This window comes from Fulmarus glacialis, unplaced genomic scaffold (assembly GCF_000690835.1).
Source record: "Fulmarus glacialis isolate BGI_N327 unplaced genomic scaffold, ASM69083v1 scaffold12579, whole genome shotgun sequence".
NCBI lineage: Eukaryota > Metazoa > Chordata > Aves > Procellariiformes > Procellariidae > Fulmarus > Fulmarus glacialis.
In genome coordinates this window covers 23,820-40,015 of record NW_009232683.1, presented here as the reverse complement: position 1 = coordinate 40,015, position 16,196 = coordinate 23,820, and the positions used below count along the sequence as shown (strand labels likewise).

Below are 16,196 nucleotides of genomic sequence, written 5' to 3'. Positions count from 1 at the left end.
AGAAGATCTTTTGGACAAGGTGAAGAAATTATTTGGTGAGCCCAGTGAGAAAAATGAAGATCTCAAAAATGAGGTCCGGGACAAGCTAGCAAACTACCACACCAAAGCTGATGATGCTCGAGATCTGCTAAGAGAAGCTATGACTAAAATTAGGGAGGCTGATCATTTATCTGCAGTCAACCAAAAAAATATGACCATGGTAGAGGTGAGCGCTGGCAAGTTGTATCCTTGATTACTTGGAGTCTGATCAAAGTTTGAAACTTTGCGTGATTAAATCTCAAAACAAAAATATAAACAAACCAAAAATATTATTGAAATATAACTTTATCTGATGTAATTAAAAGGAAACATGTTTCTCAGAATGAGGAAATGCATTGGTTTTTAAAAGTAGAATTACAGCTTTATCAAAATAATATCATCTGCTTTTAAACACTGAGTGGCGGGTGCATTGGATTTATTATTCTGGGGGAGATTAAATTCATCCCAGTATAAATAGTCATGTAAAATTCAAATCCTGTGCTCAAGATTTAAATAGGAGCTCAGTTAAAGTCTTTGCTGTCATATATTTGCTCCTAGAAAACTTACACTTTCATCTCCCTCTCCAACCCCTGGGAAGAAGACTGAAGGGGGTATGTGGATATTACAGAGTAATAAATCAAACTCTATCCTCTGTAGTTAGTAGCTGTTATAAATGATCTCCCTCATAGCAAAGGGTTCTGCTTGTGATTTAATTTAAATTGCAGAGACTTAAAGAGCATATTATACTGTACATTAACTAGCATTTAACCAAGACATAAAGAGCAGAGTCAACCTAATGAAGATGAATGTTTCAACTCTGTTTGTATCTCAATGAGCTTTTGCCTCACATACAATGATGAGGTTAGAGTTCCGAGACCTCAGTTCTCAGCAGAGATTTGTGGGCTTGATTGAATTAAGGAAATACAGTGCTGTAAAGAAGTTAGGTGATCTCTGTTCTGTGCATTTTCTTCCCAAAAGAGGATGGATAAAGGTTGGAGAAATTACCTGCTATCTCAGTTTTTAAAATATTCTCTGCTTCACAGTATCAGACTGCCTGAAGGCATCCTTTCCAGCAGTCCTGCCCATCTAGTTCTTTTGAGGAGTTTTTTTGCTTTATTTTGACCCTGTTTTGACCAAGAAGCCATTACAGCACTTTTAACGCTAGAATGCCATGGTCTCCTATCAAACTAATCTGTGATACCTAATGGATCTTGCACAGGAAATTGCCAGTTCCTTATTCCGAAGTCCATCCTTACTGCACAATATGCAGTATTTTTACTAGTTGGAAAATCAAGAATCCTAAGGTTGCTCCAAAGCATCATCTTTTATTTTACATTCAGTAGTTAGTGAAACACCAGCGGACGTAAATAGGAAAGCAGCAGAATATTTTGATAAACTTTGCCTTCATAGCCAGAGAAGGTAATTGTCAAAATGAGGAACTTGCACATCTGGGTAAAGATTGGGATTTCTAACCTTTTTCTGATTCATTTTGCAATAGTACTACAGTCAGTTACCTCTGTTATGGAGCAACAAAAACCTACCATGTGGGAGGGGGATACAAAGCTGGGGACAGGAGGGGAAGGAGAAGATATCTTACATTAAATGTGCTTTATTGTTGTCACTGTCTTTGCTCTGAAAGCTCAGAGAATTGCAGAAGTGGCATTGTGGCATGGTGACAAAATGCAATGTTGTATTGGGATGCTGGTATTTGAACTGGCATCCCTGTTCTAGTAAACAACTCATATTTTTCTTTGTGTGAACACATCCTACAGAAAAAGAAGCAAGCTGTAGAAGACGGCAGACAAGATGTTGAGAAGAGCCTGCAGGAAGGGAATCATGTCCTTAATGAAGCCAACAAACTTGCAAATGAAATCAGCTTAGCTGTAGAGGTGAGTGTTTTATCATCGTTATCTGAGAATTAGTACAACAAAGCATCATTATGGAAGGAAAATAGATAATGAAAGTAACACCCAATTTTTCTTTTTATTTATCAATGTTGGAATATTTGATTGGAAGAAATCATTTTTGCATTGCTGTATGGCAGAAAAGCTAATCTGGTATATAAAAATGATTAACTTTGAGATTTAAATGATTCATTGGATTACATAAAGAGCTAGCTTATAATTTTTCATGGACTCTGCCTTCTTTTATAAATACGGTATTGTGATTGCAGTACTGACTTTATCTTTAGAATTGCAGATGCAGCAGACCCATTCACAATCTCACTGTGACTCTGTGATCTAGATGTAGATTTATCTGCACAAAAACTGTGTGTGCATATTAGAAGGAAACTTCAGAAATAATTTGTTGCCTGTGGCAACAATTTTAAGTCTAGATAGATCAGGGAGAGGAGAAGATTGCACTCTCATTTTACATAACGTTTTTGAAAATTCTGCCTTAAAATTTTTATCATCAGAGTTTGAGATCAGTACCTTAGCTACAAAAAAAAAAAAATCTTGAAATATCATTGGTTCTGGATATATTTCCATCTTGCATTGAAAATTGTTATAATGAATGGAAAAATGCCTTTTGGAGAAATGGGAAAGTGGAAACACTTTGAGACGGCTTATTGGAACTGGAATGGCGGGTCTTCAAAAAATATAGTTCTACTAAGATACTTTAATAAGCAAGAATACATTGGAGTCACTCAAAGGGTCCTGAAACATGAAACTTCTGTCATTGGTTAGTTATTATTGTGGAGCACGACCACAATTTAGTATAACTATGAATGTATCTACATGTAGGAAAGAAATCCAAATTAGAGTTTATAAGCTTTTAAACTGTGCAGCTCCTTAATTGTAAAATAAAAACTTCTACTAAGCTCAAGAGAGGCAAGTAGCTCTTGGAATATTGTCTTGTCTCCCCTCTGCTCTCCAGTCCAGCCATTCCTTTATTCTTTCCATATTAGTTCTCCGAAGTCTTACTGCATGGGGACGTTATATGTGAGATAATACCTCGCAAGGAAAATATATATATATAAAGGGCTACAGAATGCTTGCATTCAGCCACTTAAAGGCCTTTCTTTTGTCATTTTCAGTATGTAGAAGGCGTTGCAGATAAGACACAGCCAATGTCTGATCAGCTGAAGGATAAAATAGATGACTTATCACAAGAAATTCATGACAGGATGCTTCCCGAAAAGGTGTTGCAAGCTGAGAACCATGCAGCCCAGCTGAATGAATCGTCTGCAATATTGGATGGGTAAGGCAGCCGTTCATTGGTAATAATAAAATCATAAAGCAGGTTCGTAAAATTGCTTGACAGAAGTTGAAGAGCATTATTCTTAGACTTTGACATCTGTCACTGGGAGTATACAAATAACCAGTGTTCAATATGAGTATACAACTATCCAGTATGTTAATTTGTGTGTGTATCTCTTGTAAACCATTTCATACATCTTGTGATGCTTATAGGCTGCATTACCTGCAAACAGTGCCCTCAGACGCACTCTTAACACAGTTTAACTTACTGTGCTTACTGCTATGTTTTTGTAAAAAAAAATTGAACTTTGTCTTTCAGAGCCCACTATGTGTTTTCATAAACATTTGTTAAAAACAAGCAGTATTTTTATTTTTAAGATGACCATTTTGGTCACCCTTATCATGGTGCTAATTTGTTTACTGTCAGAAATCCCCCCTAGTGACAGCCAGTAATCCCTCTAGTGGTTTCAAAATACTCTCCCAAAATGAGTACATGTCATGGGCCAAAATGCTTAAACATAAGTACATAAACTTCAGTTTCTATTTACCACTATCACATTCCTAAATGTAAGTAAGAACTGCAGTGCCCTTGGTTTATATGACCACAGCCCTTTCAGAAGTATGATACTTTATAACTCATCATTAATATAGTTTCCTGGAAAGAATAGAAGGTAATGGGGTTTTTTTGTTTTGTTTTGGGTTTGTTGGGGTTTTTTGAGGGAGGAAGAGAGGGAGTGTCTTTTGTTTTACTGCGTTTTTTGCATTTAAGAAAGCAAGCCATAAATAGTAAGTGTAATTTGCAAAAGTAATACTCAGAAATAGATCATGGGAATTCTGCCTCTTGGACCTGTCCCCAGCATAGCTTCAGAGTTTTATTTTCTCAAAAGCACTGCATGAATAAAAAAGAGATATTATTTTTTTAACATCAACAATATGCTCCTTTTTTGCTGCTTAACATCTTTTAGATCTACCTGAAGACTTTAATATCCCAAAGACTTGTGAAGAGACACTTAACACATTTTTCTTGCCAGCACCTGTAATCTTGAGGAAAAGGCACAGAATTATCTCTGATAAAGTGTCTGATACTTGTAAAATTACTGGCTTCATATACAGTGTCGTCACACTGCTCTAGATATTCAGTTTAATTTATGTTTTGAGGAGTACATAAAAGAATGATAGCTGTGGTTTCCGAAGTAAAAAGGATTTGAAGGGCACTGTTTCTAGAAAAATGTGGCTTTTGTAAACGGTATGTGCACTGTCTGATTAGGACATGGTCAGGTTTTTTGTGCATCTCCGGGCCTAAAGTAGGTGACTAGTGTCACATCCAACCACAGTACTGAATTTGGATATAAATATCCAAATACATGGAAAGTTGGCATGGAGGAACTAAGTAGTAGAGAAAATGTAGACAGAAAATAATATTTTGCCTCCTTTATGAAATGTTGGCAAGACGTATTTTGAGACAGAGGTTTTTAACTATGCTAAAAGACTTTTTTTATGGGTGTGTGCATGTGCTTCTGTCTTAACGTAGGTTGACAGCTTAGCCTTAGGGAGCTTAGGGTAGTGTTTAAAGTCACATTCACTGTGGTATAGCAGTACCATGTATACTTCTGTCTGATCCAAATATCAACCTCAGTTTCTCAAAATATACTATAAAAAAAAATGCAGAATCAAGGACATTAAAAATTATATCTAAAAGCACACTGTTCAAAATTAAAATTTCTAATGTGTTCAGATACATAATTTCAAAGGAGAAAGAAATACCAAGGTGCTATGTCATCCTGCATCAGGATAAAACTCTTTACTTCATGTACTGACTTTAAACAGTCATACTTTACAGGAATATGCAGTCTCTATCTGTCTTAGGAATTCAAAAATTTATCTATCTTCACAACTGGCGCTTGGGTGTCTTTCAGTTAATACTAAATTTGCTGAAAAGTACCATTTTGTCTTACAGGAGAAATTGAGGGAGAGTCCTTTCTCTCCAATTACCCCCTAAGGCTTCAAATAATATATTGATTGATGGTGTGGATGTTCTCTTGAGAGTTAGAACATGGAACAATTCATGAATTTAACCTAGAAAAAATGGTTATTTTTCCTGTATACAAGGAAGTATTAGTATAGGCTTCTCCCTTATGGGTAATCGCCTGCTGATGAGTAAATATTGTTGGTATTTGGCAAATTCAGTTCAGTTCCCTCTTAACCAGAAGGGATTTGAACCATATTTCTAAGCAGTATACTTGAGCTACTAGCTAAATAGCTATTCTGGGCTGCGCATTTCTCTAACAGAGCATCACAAAAACTTGTTATAGCCTAGTGAGCTCCATCTGTAGTTGAGGAAGGAGATATGCTTTTCCAGGAGTGATGCAGAGGCAGCTCAGTCATGCTGTTTCTGCAGTAGCCTAAAGGGAATCACTCTCCCTCTATTAACTACATGTGGAGTCCAGGGAGTATACCTTCCGTCCCCTTTGTCTTTCCTGTTGCATTTTGTAGAAATCATTAAATACTCATTGAAGCGAGGATTGGAGCCCAGCTGTCCCCAGAGAATAGGTTAATTACTAGGTTAGAGAATGAATTTCTCTTTTTTCCACACACACTGTCTCAATGACTAAGTATTTTATACAAGCTGGAACAGGTCCAGCAGGAGTAATCCCTGCCTCCCTTGTATTGCCATATACCTTGATGGCTAGAACATTTCCCAGAGAGGCAAAAATCCAAGTCCAAATCTGTTCTGTCCAGTTCAAGCAGGGATTTTAGCCCGTTTAGCCTTTATTCAGGAAAAGCATCATAGGCATCAGGCATAATGTATTCTGAGATAGATGTCTTCAAGTTAATTCTGTAGGTGCAGTACTTCTTTGTAGAAAATATTTGAATATATCATACAGACAGAGTGCAGGAAAAGTGATTTCTCCAGCCTAGCTGAGCTCCAGTCCATGCACTAGGAAATGTTATTTGTTTATAATTACCTTTTAATCTAATTACAATTACTAGAATGGAGTATTTCATGTAAATGGAACACCCCATTCAATATGAAGCATTATTGCTTATGTTTTTCATTTTGGTCAGCAAAATTAACATTTAGTATTTGGTTTAGACAGATCTGGTTTAGAGATCTCCTCAAAACCTGGCGTTCTGAGTTTTGCAGCTGGACCAAGAAATCAGTTGTTCATAGATTTTACTTTAAAACATGCCTGTGATGGTCCCCCCATATTCATACAGTGCAAAATTCATTGAGTTGCCTGGCTTAGCACATAATCTATAAACCCACATTATGAATATATGTTATCTGGATTATAGTGTATATAGTATTAAGCCCTACACTATCTTTTCTCAGTGTCTCATCCATTTTTGTCTCACCGAACCTCCTCTTTTAGTGAACGTTGTAGCATTGCTCTCTAAAGAAATGCCTTAGAAATAGCCTTAGAAATACAGGCTGTTGATTTGAAAAAGTAGGGTACTATGTTCTGTTGAGCTCTGATAGCAGGTTTAATGGTGTGTTTACTTTTCCCATCCCAACAGAATCCTTGCTGAAGCCAAAAACCTCTCTTTCAATGCCACACTTGCTTTCAATGCTTATACTAACATCAAGGATTACACAGATGAAGCTGAAAAAGTTGCCAAGGATGCCAAGGCTCTTGCAAATGAAGCTATGCAAGCGGTAAGAAAAATAAGTAAATTGGGAAGGAGGCTTAGATTTTCTGTGGAACTGTGCTACACCTTATCTCAGAGGCATGTTTTGCCATCTTGTGACTTTATTTAGAGACCCCTGCCACCATAGATTCTCGTCTTGAGGTCAGAAAACTATGCCCCTGTCAAAGCTACATGTACCTTCAAACTATATCCCCTTTTGTTCCTAACTCCTGTTCCTTATTTTTCTTTTCCTTTGTGTTTACTATTCTTCCTCCCTCTGTCTTCTGCCTTTCAGTCTCTGTCTATGTCTCAAGCCAACAGCTGCTTCAGGAAAACTTAGTCAGGAGTGTAGGTCATTTGATACTCAATAAAGCTAATTTATATTTAATGAATGTTTTGCACACATCTAAAGAACTCCATACCTTAATTAACTTTTCACCCTCTAGTTCCGCAAAAATGCTCAGAGACACTTCTCTGCACATAGGATGAACTGCGTGCACCTAGCAGAATTCTAGAAATGGAGAATTGTAGGAGGGGAGCAGAAAGTTTTATTCATAGAAACCATACAGCTTCTTTTGTGAACTCTGCCGCTTTTCGCAGAGAAATCTTATTCTCACTATGAGGTACTGCATGCAAATTTTCAGAGGAAATGGAGAGAACTTTTAAAAATAGGATTGTAAAGTAAAGCCAGCTCTCCAGCCTGAGTCATAAAGAGGAACTCGGCTCCTTAATGCGTATACTGTGAGCACAAAACGTTCTGAGCATAACCAGAATTATTTTTATGTCAAATATCAAAGGAGCTAATGGCTAATTTGTGGAAGTCGGTCAGAGAGCCACTGACGTGCACTTCACAGGCACACAGAAACATGAGGAAATGACAGTGTAATATGAAATTGCCAGACCCTATATTTGATACAGAAACAGATAGATGAACAGAAGCAACTTGTAGTTACAGCACTTGTACGTGAATGAAGGTAGCTTGCAGAGAGCTACTTCAGTCAAATGGATTATGAGCATAGCAAAAGCAATCACATGCTGTAAAGGTCTGTATTTAGGAGAGGGATAAAGTGATCTAACCACTGCACAAAAAGGTTAATATTTTTAGGCTGTTTACATTGTCAACTTCTGTTTCAAATAACACTAATTACTATATTTCTCTCTTGATGAAAAAATTTCACCTTATGCATTAGTATGTGCTAGTTCTCTGTAAATAGTTATTTGTTTCACCGGAACTCCTAATTACACTGCAGAAGTAAATAAAGAGCTGTGGATTTATTTTTCTTTTCATTAGGATTTAATACAGATAGCTATCTTTTGCTCCTTTCAGGACTCGCAGTGAGTGAGGCAGGCAGCTGTTTCAAGGACTGAATAGGAAAAAAAGACACATACAGCAGTCAAGAAACAAAGCAAGCAATTACAGTATGGCTACAAAAGATGGTGAACCGGCTGATTATACCATGGAGAGAAAGTGGTTAGATAATTTGAAAGGGATGGAGGTGAAGATGGACAATATGATGTAAATAGAGGCGAGTAGCAAGGAAGGAGATTAAGATATTAATGTGAGGTTTTAAGCATCTCCATTGCATGTATTCATTAGAGGGAGCTTGGGTTTTGTTATGAGCTGTATATGTGTAACACGGATCTAGTTGATGAAGAAAATGGAGGGAGCTGCTGCCTTTTAAATGCAGTTGACGTGATATAGAGTAGAGGTAATCAAATTGCTGCAGAGCAAGGTAGAATTTAAGCATTATTTGGTAAATGATCATGTGAGGATTTCAGGCCAGATTTAAAGAATATGTGAATTGTGGAGTTCAGTCATCATTTCACTATCTATTTTTTTGTTTTTATGCAAAGTCTGTTGAACGTTTGCTCATCCTCAGTGAAGAGCTTAACTGCTAACCAGGTAAATCAGGCTCCCTCTTTCTGCAGGTCCCAAGGAACTTTTAGCTGAGCTTCAGCATGAGAGCAGGAGCGCACCCTCACTCAGGGCTGTCTGGAGCACCGTGGTTCAAGCACTCTCCTAGAAGGTGGCATTTGTGGATTTGAGCCCCCTCAGACTGAGAAGCCCCTAAAAACTGTTTCCCCTTCTGCCTGAGAAGGTGCTCTTTGGGACCCTGTGTAGAAGACAGAGATCATGTCTTTCACCTCCTTTTGAAAGATGGAGCCATGCTCTCTTTTTTATGAGAGCAGTTGTGGGTGCCTATCTTCTGTAAAAGACTGATCTCCAGATGCTAGCAGATAACGGAGAAAAGGGATGAAGCTCACAGGCATCCCTGAGCCTAGCCTTTCCCATTGATCAACTATAATGTTGGGGCAGGGAGAGTAAGGTTTTCCAACAGCAGCAAGCTGGTGCATGAACTAGAGATGGTAGGGACAGGACTGAGTTTTAGATTCTACCCTGTACGTCACTGGAGTGACTAATTTACAAGAACCTTAGTGATATTGCAGTGGTTTTTGTATTTTGGTTTGTAATGGGAAAATGACTTTGTTTTCAAATTAAGCTAATGTTGCTAAAAGCAAGAACGAAAAGATGTTTAAAATCCATCGTGATTACAGGAAGCCTGATAAATGACTGGAAAAAAATGTATTAAAAATACGACAGAAAAATTCCTCCTGAGCTTTTATGATGGATTTGCTCTCCCCTTTAAAAGCAAAATAAATTTATCACAGATGAGAAATCTCTAGCATTCAAGCAGCTTCAACATCCCATTACTTAGCCAAGGCAGTAACTGACTGAAGAGAGGAGTCATATTAACAGATCCAGCTTGCGTCTCACAGATCAGAATCATAGTTTTACAACACATCTTGAAAAAATGTGATTGTTCTAAGGCTTCTTAGAGAGGGCTTATAGGCTAGTAACTGAAACCACAGGTGACAAGTTAGGTGTTTAGGGTCCTAATTCCTTTTTTGCTTTTGACTTTCTTTGTAGTGTTATGTTGGGTGTCTAGGCTTCCTTATGTGGTAATGGCATAAAGCTGCCTAGCCATCCTCCTTGTGAGGATGTCCTGAGGTGCAAACCATTTGTAACATTTTGGAACTTCAGAATGCTCAGCTGTCTTCAGGACTGTTAAAAATGAGAGTAGCCCTAACTCTTGCATGGGTGAAAACTTCCCAGAATATAAGTGTATATGAAAAGAAAAGAATTTAATTTAAGAATCAGGCAGAACTATTTTTTACTGATGTGAATTAGCACTTAGGTCTATAAAATACCTTGTACGTGTGTAAGTTCAAGTGTGTGATCCTCAAAACCATCCCAGTGCATTTACATCCATGCTTGGAGCTGTAGCTCTGCATGAGACCAAAATCACCAACATGCCAGCAGATTTGGGCAACATGGTGCCTACTTCATGTTTACATCCATTCATGAAACCTCAGAAGAAAATCCTGCCTGCAAAGTTCCCAGCAATTCTCAGTCTGATATGTGTTCAGACCATGCCCAGCATGCACTGTTGGGGAGTCTTCACAGAATGCTCTGACTATGGCTGATCTTATTCAAACTTGCAGCCTGTAGCCCATTTCCCTGTTAATGTGATAAGTCAGTGAGTCACGCAATCATCCCTGGGAGATCTAGAGAGATTTCCTCCATCCCAGAAAAGTGCCATAACCCACTGGGCTATGGGCTGAACTGAAATCTTTCTGCCACTCCTGCAGAAGCTGGGCTGTTTGACAAAAAAAGAGTTCAAGATTCATTGAAGTACCAGAGAAAGGAAGACAGAGGGGATGTTCTTCCTAAATTCTTTCCTTATCCAAAATTATCTGCTAATTATCAATTCATAGAGTTTTTCTGTAATTTGATAGATGTTTTTCTTTTGCTGTTAAACTTTGTTAAAATTTTTGCTAACCCATGGGTAGAAAAAAACCAGACCATTAAGGATGATGTATAGTTTCAGTGGCAGCGTTTTGCATTATATTATTGTAACAGCACTTATGCCTCTAAACCACAATTGAGATTGCATTGTTTAGATACATAATGAGATCCCACTTCTGCCACAAGATGCTACAAGCAGTCAGGCTGCACAGAGTTTGCATGGGGAGGGTAGAGGGCATGAAGGAAGGCAGAGGGTGAGGAAGGTACTATTCCCAGGTTATGGATGCTCTGGAAGAGGCAGAACAAATTAGATTCCTGAGACCCTGCAGTTTTCCAATTTATCTTGAATCACAATCTTTTCTTACTTTTTTTTTCTTTTTTACAGCAGGTAAAATTTAGAAAATAATATCAAAGACCCTTGGCTGTCAGTCTTATTAAATCATAAAGGGGTTCATCATGACCCAGACTTGCCACAAGGACACAAACTCACCTCACACAAAGCCAGAAAATGTTTGGTTTTTTCATTATTGACTTCATCATAACTCGACGTCTCATGAGCCACAAGAAAAGCTAGCAAAAAAAGTATGTTTTGCATCAGATGTCTTGATTAATCCTCCCTTTCAGAATTTTTTAAAAATAAATATAAACTAAAGCTTTTAATCAGTACAGGTGTATTTGTCTCTGAAGGGGCTTTTCTAGTATTAACTTTATGCTGAAATCTGTTTCTGACTAATTGTCAACACATGCCCAATTATTGTCCCTGATTTGATGAACTTCTTGGTTTTGCATTGTATTTGCATTTGTAATCTGGCCTTCCAACTTCAATGTATTGAATATAAACTGTTTTAACAGACCATGCCTAGTCATTTAATAATAATAATAATCATTATTTTTTAAGTCCATGGCCACAGAGTGATCAGATGCTGGCTTCTGTTGCCAATGGGAAAAGGAATATAAGAGTATTATCTGATTTGACAGGTGCATCTGCCACAAAATCTGGTCAAAAATTGTTCCTTCAGGAGCGGTCTTTTGCTTAATTGAATAGTTCCCCCCCCCCCCCCTTTTTTTCCCCCCCGAATTTATACATATTTTTCTATTACCTATGCGACTTGTATTATGTGATAAAGAAAATCTGTAAGAAACTAATTTTGTTCATCTTTCGAATGTATAGTTTCTGTTGATGTTGAAAGGAATTTGTGTACACAGCTTAATATTTCAGCTGAGCTTGGAAATACGGCAGTCATGTCAGCCTTACTTCTTAAAATCACCTGGCCTATGATGAAAGCTAAGCATACATATACATCCCCTATGAATACAAGGAATCTTTAATAGCTATATCCCTGTGACATGGCAACATATGCCATGAGATATCCCATAACAAAAAACTTGGTTCTGAATTTTGCAAGTACCCAAAGCATTCCCTAAGTTTTTTAAAAGAAAAAGAAATGGACAAATCCAGCATATGGTTTTTACAGTGTCATCGAAAAACAACAAAGATTCAGTAGGATGCGAAATAGCACCTCTGGGCTTGCTCATTATATAAATAATGAATAGGAATAATAACTGTGTCATTTAATTGACACATAGTTAATTTTTGAGTATATGTATCTGCCCTGGAAAATGAAAAGTAGCTGCTTCCTAATTACATACTAGCTACAAGGCTATGACCCATGACTAATATAGAATGTTATCTGGCTGTCAGGAGTATTCTCAAAGAACTGTATTCAGTATGATGTGTGACCTGAGTTCAGTCTTACAAACTGAACAGTAAGTGGTTCAGAACCTAGAGCATTTCCTACCAGCTGAAAATACTAATCTAATTTAGAAAAATCATTCTATCTCTTGATCAATCTCTGCACTGAAGATTCTTGAATTTAACCACAAAAGTATCTCTGTGGTCGATATTAGAATTTGGATCATCAGATCCAGTCTGGCTTCTAAAGGTACTGTAGCTGCTGTTAGGGAGAAATACTGTATTGCATGGTGGTGTGTCCACAGCTGGAGGGAGAAACCCATGTTCAAGTTGAAATATCTTTTTGTTTATTTATTTGTTTGTTTTGAACAAAGTTTTGCTCCTAGAGTCAAACCTGTTTCTTTAACACTATAAACATTTTCTCTTTTCATTAAAGTCATCATTGGTATTCCAAAGGAGATCTGGCTTCTCATAAAAACAGAAGGAAATTAATTAGAGAAATTTTTTTTTGTCTCTTGTAGACCAATATAACAGCAATGGGATATAATTCAGAGCACACTGATGTTCACTTAAAATTTAGATGACTGTTCACTGACATCATCTTCATATACCTTCTATGACTTCAGACTTTCCTGTATGTATAACAGTGCTTGTTTGTCTACAGACGTCTGGTCCTCAAGGATCATTGAAGGATGGCGCCAAGAGCTCTCTTCAGAAAAGCTTCAGGGTCCTTAATGAAGCCAAGATGTTAGAAAATGATGTTAAAGGTATGTGCAGTATAGGGCGTTCAGGCCCGTTAAATACAAGAAAAACCTTGTGAGACTGCTATGCTTCCAGTATGAAGAAGCCATATCAGTAGAAAAAAGTATAATTCATTATCTGATTTGAAATTGAACAATGTATCAATGAAAAAGATTCTCCTGTTTTGGGTCCGGGCATTATGCAGGGGTGCTTGTCCCCTCTGTCCATTTCTTGGACAGGAAGGCTGGGAAGAATGGAGCCTTGGTCTTCTCTTGATAACTACAGTAAGGGCAAGAGTAAGTGGGGAGGAGAGGGGGATGGAAATACTGGTTCTGATTTACTAAATGCTCTAGCAGAAAATTAGTACAAAAACCAGTCCAGCATTAAATTTTTATTCTTGCCAATACAAAAGCAGGGTTTGCAATGCCAGTCAGAGCTAATACATCTCTTTAGGATGCTTATGGGATTGTGCCAGAAAAGGGAAGCATGGGGAGGTAGAATGAAGATGTTTGCCAGAGAGGAATGGGATGGAATTGCTAAGTGTTTTGTTAAAAAAATGAAACTCTAGAGAAAAATTATTCTTTTCGTGCACACACAAAAAAATATTTCTTTGTTTGTAAAGCATAAATACATGTCTAAATGCAGCTCAAATCATAAAGTTTGTAGATTCCAAACCAAATACCTTGGTTTCCCAGTGAAAAAGAAAACAACTTTAATTTCTATTCAATACTTTCCGCTGGAAAAAAAAAAAGGTATTGAACTATGCTGTTTGGTGAGATATAAAAGCTGATAATTCAGGTCAGACTGTGCTTATAATGTCCTTAATATTTTTTCATCAATAAATGAGAGTATTATTGGTGATACCACAGTGTGAGAAGGTAGGACAGTAGTCAGTATGGACACATATGAGGTGTTTCACGCACACGTGAATAACCAGCTGCAGAAATGCAGGATGAGGAGCAATTGTCTGGGTAGCGCTAGAGAGAAGCACGGATCATGTGCTGGGTAGAGGTGGAAAAGGCAGATGTCACAGCAGAATGCATGAATAGGAGCTCGGCTTTCCAAAACACATGAAACAATCCTTCCACTCTGTTCAGGGTTCCTAGTGCTTTAGCTAAGTTACTGGCTACAGTCCTGGGCACTGAACTTCATGAGAGCTGAGGTGGTTTGCAGAGAGTCCTGAAGACATCATGAAGACTTAATTGGAGATCTAGCAGAGGAGAGATGAGGAAAAAGATTGAAAGAATTTAAATTTGTGTACTAAAAAAGAGACAATTGAATAGGGACTTAATATTCTTCAGTTATGTCAAGGCTTCTCCAAAGAAGATGGGACTAACATATCTCAAATGCACTGATACAGATCACATGTTAGGAAAATCTTCCTTGTAATTAAAATACAGAAACACTGGAATTGATTACTGAGGAGATTAGGAAGATTTGACCTTTGAAAATCTTTGAAAACAGCTTATACAAACATCAGTGAGGAATGACTGTTGGTCAGAAGGAGAAAAATGATCTTTGGACAAACGTCTGTTCTGAGCTTATGATTCAATGATCTTCTGATCATTGCAATCAAAAGCAGTTTATTTCTTGTGTCTTTATGCAGACAGATTGTTTTATAGGTCCTCTAAGAAAATACTTATTGCAGCACTAATGAAGCACCTGTTTAACAGTACTCAACACTTCTTTCTCCACAGCAGTCTTAGAAAGGAATTGAAAAAATAATTCACGTCAACTAAACCTGAGGGGAAATAAGCATGATACAATTATCTCCACTTTCAAGTAGGCCAACATTGAGTTTCACACATCTGCCTTTGTGAAAAATGTTAAACCTTACTGCTTTAATTGCCTTTTTTTTACATATAACAAAGAAAGCAACTTAGGAGCATACAGTGTTTGTGCCACTGATATAGTAACATCTGAGAGGAGTATCAATTAACTGAGTCCTCCATACAACTATTTTGAAGGTCTTTCATCCAAATACTGATTAATAGTTTGATTAGTCTAGACGGAATAAGTTCAAGTTGATAACTTTGTGGTTTATTCCAAATTAGTACACTGTAATACCCTCCCTTTTGTAATTTGAAATTTTGTTGTGTATATTTTGCGAAGCTTGTGTCCAGTCACTGTAGTTTTTGAAAAATTCTTTCACACTAGATACATTATAGTTTAATCTGATTCAATTGGCTGAAGCTGTAATAGGTAACATGGAGTTAACCACAAGGATGGGAAAAGCATAGCACTTGAAAACCTATGTGAGAAAACAGATTTAGGACTTGGAAGAAATAAAGACAAGGAGAGGAAAACAGCTATGATATGATATTTTTTGCTCATCATAGGCTCTGAAAATCAAGCTGGGGTTTGTTTTTTTGATTCATGCATCAGAACTAGAAAAATCACACACATATTCGAGGTTAAGATTTAAACTGCTTGTTACAGAGATGATGCCTGAAGCTTCCCTGTCATGCTAGAGTAGTTAAAGTACTTTCTATTAGAAACAAGACAGATTTTTATAATAGAGCCCTGTGTTTCAGGTTTTAACATATAAAATTTTCATTGGCCTCCTGGGAGATGCATTATGAAAAGCATACAGCATGAAGGGTGAGATCCATGCAACTTATCTTTTGGCTACTACTACACTTTCATTTAGTTTTGGCAGCTCTAGGATTTCCAACTGCCGAACTAGTTAACAAGTAAACATAATATTTAATAAGGTCATAAAGCATAATGTTTCATAAAGTCATTAATTACATTTCACTGTCATACACTGTCTGAAAGTTAAAAACATTATTATTTTCTTGTAGCAGCTCTGAGAAAAAAATGTGTCTGCAGTTACTAGTAAATCTTGGATGTATATTTAGGGTGTTCTTTATTGCAACTCTTTACTGCCAGATTCAGTACAGATTTAGGGCTGGAGGGGCACGTTTCAGTAAATACGTTACAGAAAATCATAAAACTACAAGAGGAGACCAGTGTGCAATTTAAGTAGCGTGGCTGAAGCAGAACGAATAGGGATGCTGTTAGTGTCCCTTTCTGGAATGCAAACTACTGCAGTTTGCCATGGCTAGCATATAGGAAACACTAAAACAGCAGCGCTGCCTCTTCC

General features: G+C 37.3%; 1 protein-coding gene across 1 annotated transcript in view; it reads left to right on the top strand.

Annotated features, from left to right (window-relative positions):
- LOC104082056 (laminin subunit alpha-2-like) overlaps positions 1-16,196 on the top strand; it is a gene marked incomplete at both ends in the record, with an annotated part of 98,927 nt that overhangs the window by 61,807 nt on the left and 20,924 nt on the right. Inside the window, 5 exons of the mRNA XM_009585017.1 lie at positions 6-205; positions 1,791-1,907; positions 3,056-3,219; positions 6,738-6,876; positions 13,014-13,116. Of these exons, the coding sequence (XP_009583312.1) occupies positions 6-205; positions 1,791-1,907; positions 3,056-3,219; positions 6,738-6,876; positions 13,014-13,116 (723 nt within the window). The remainder of the gene's footprint in view (positions 1-5; positions 206-1,790; positions 1,908-3,055; positions 3,220-6,737; positions 6,877-13,013; positions 13,117-16,196) is intronic.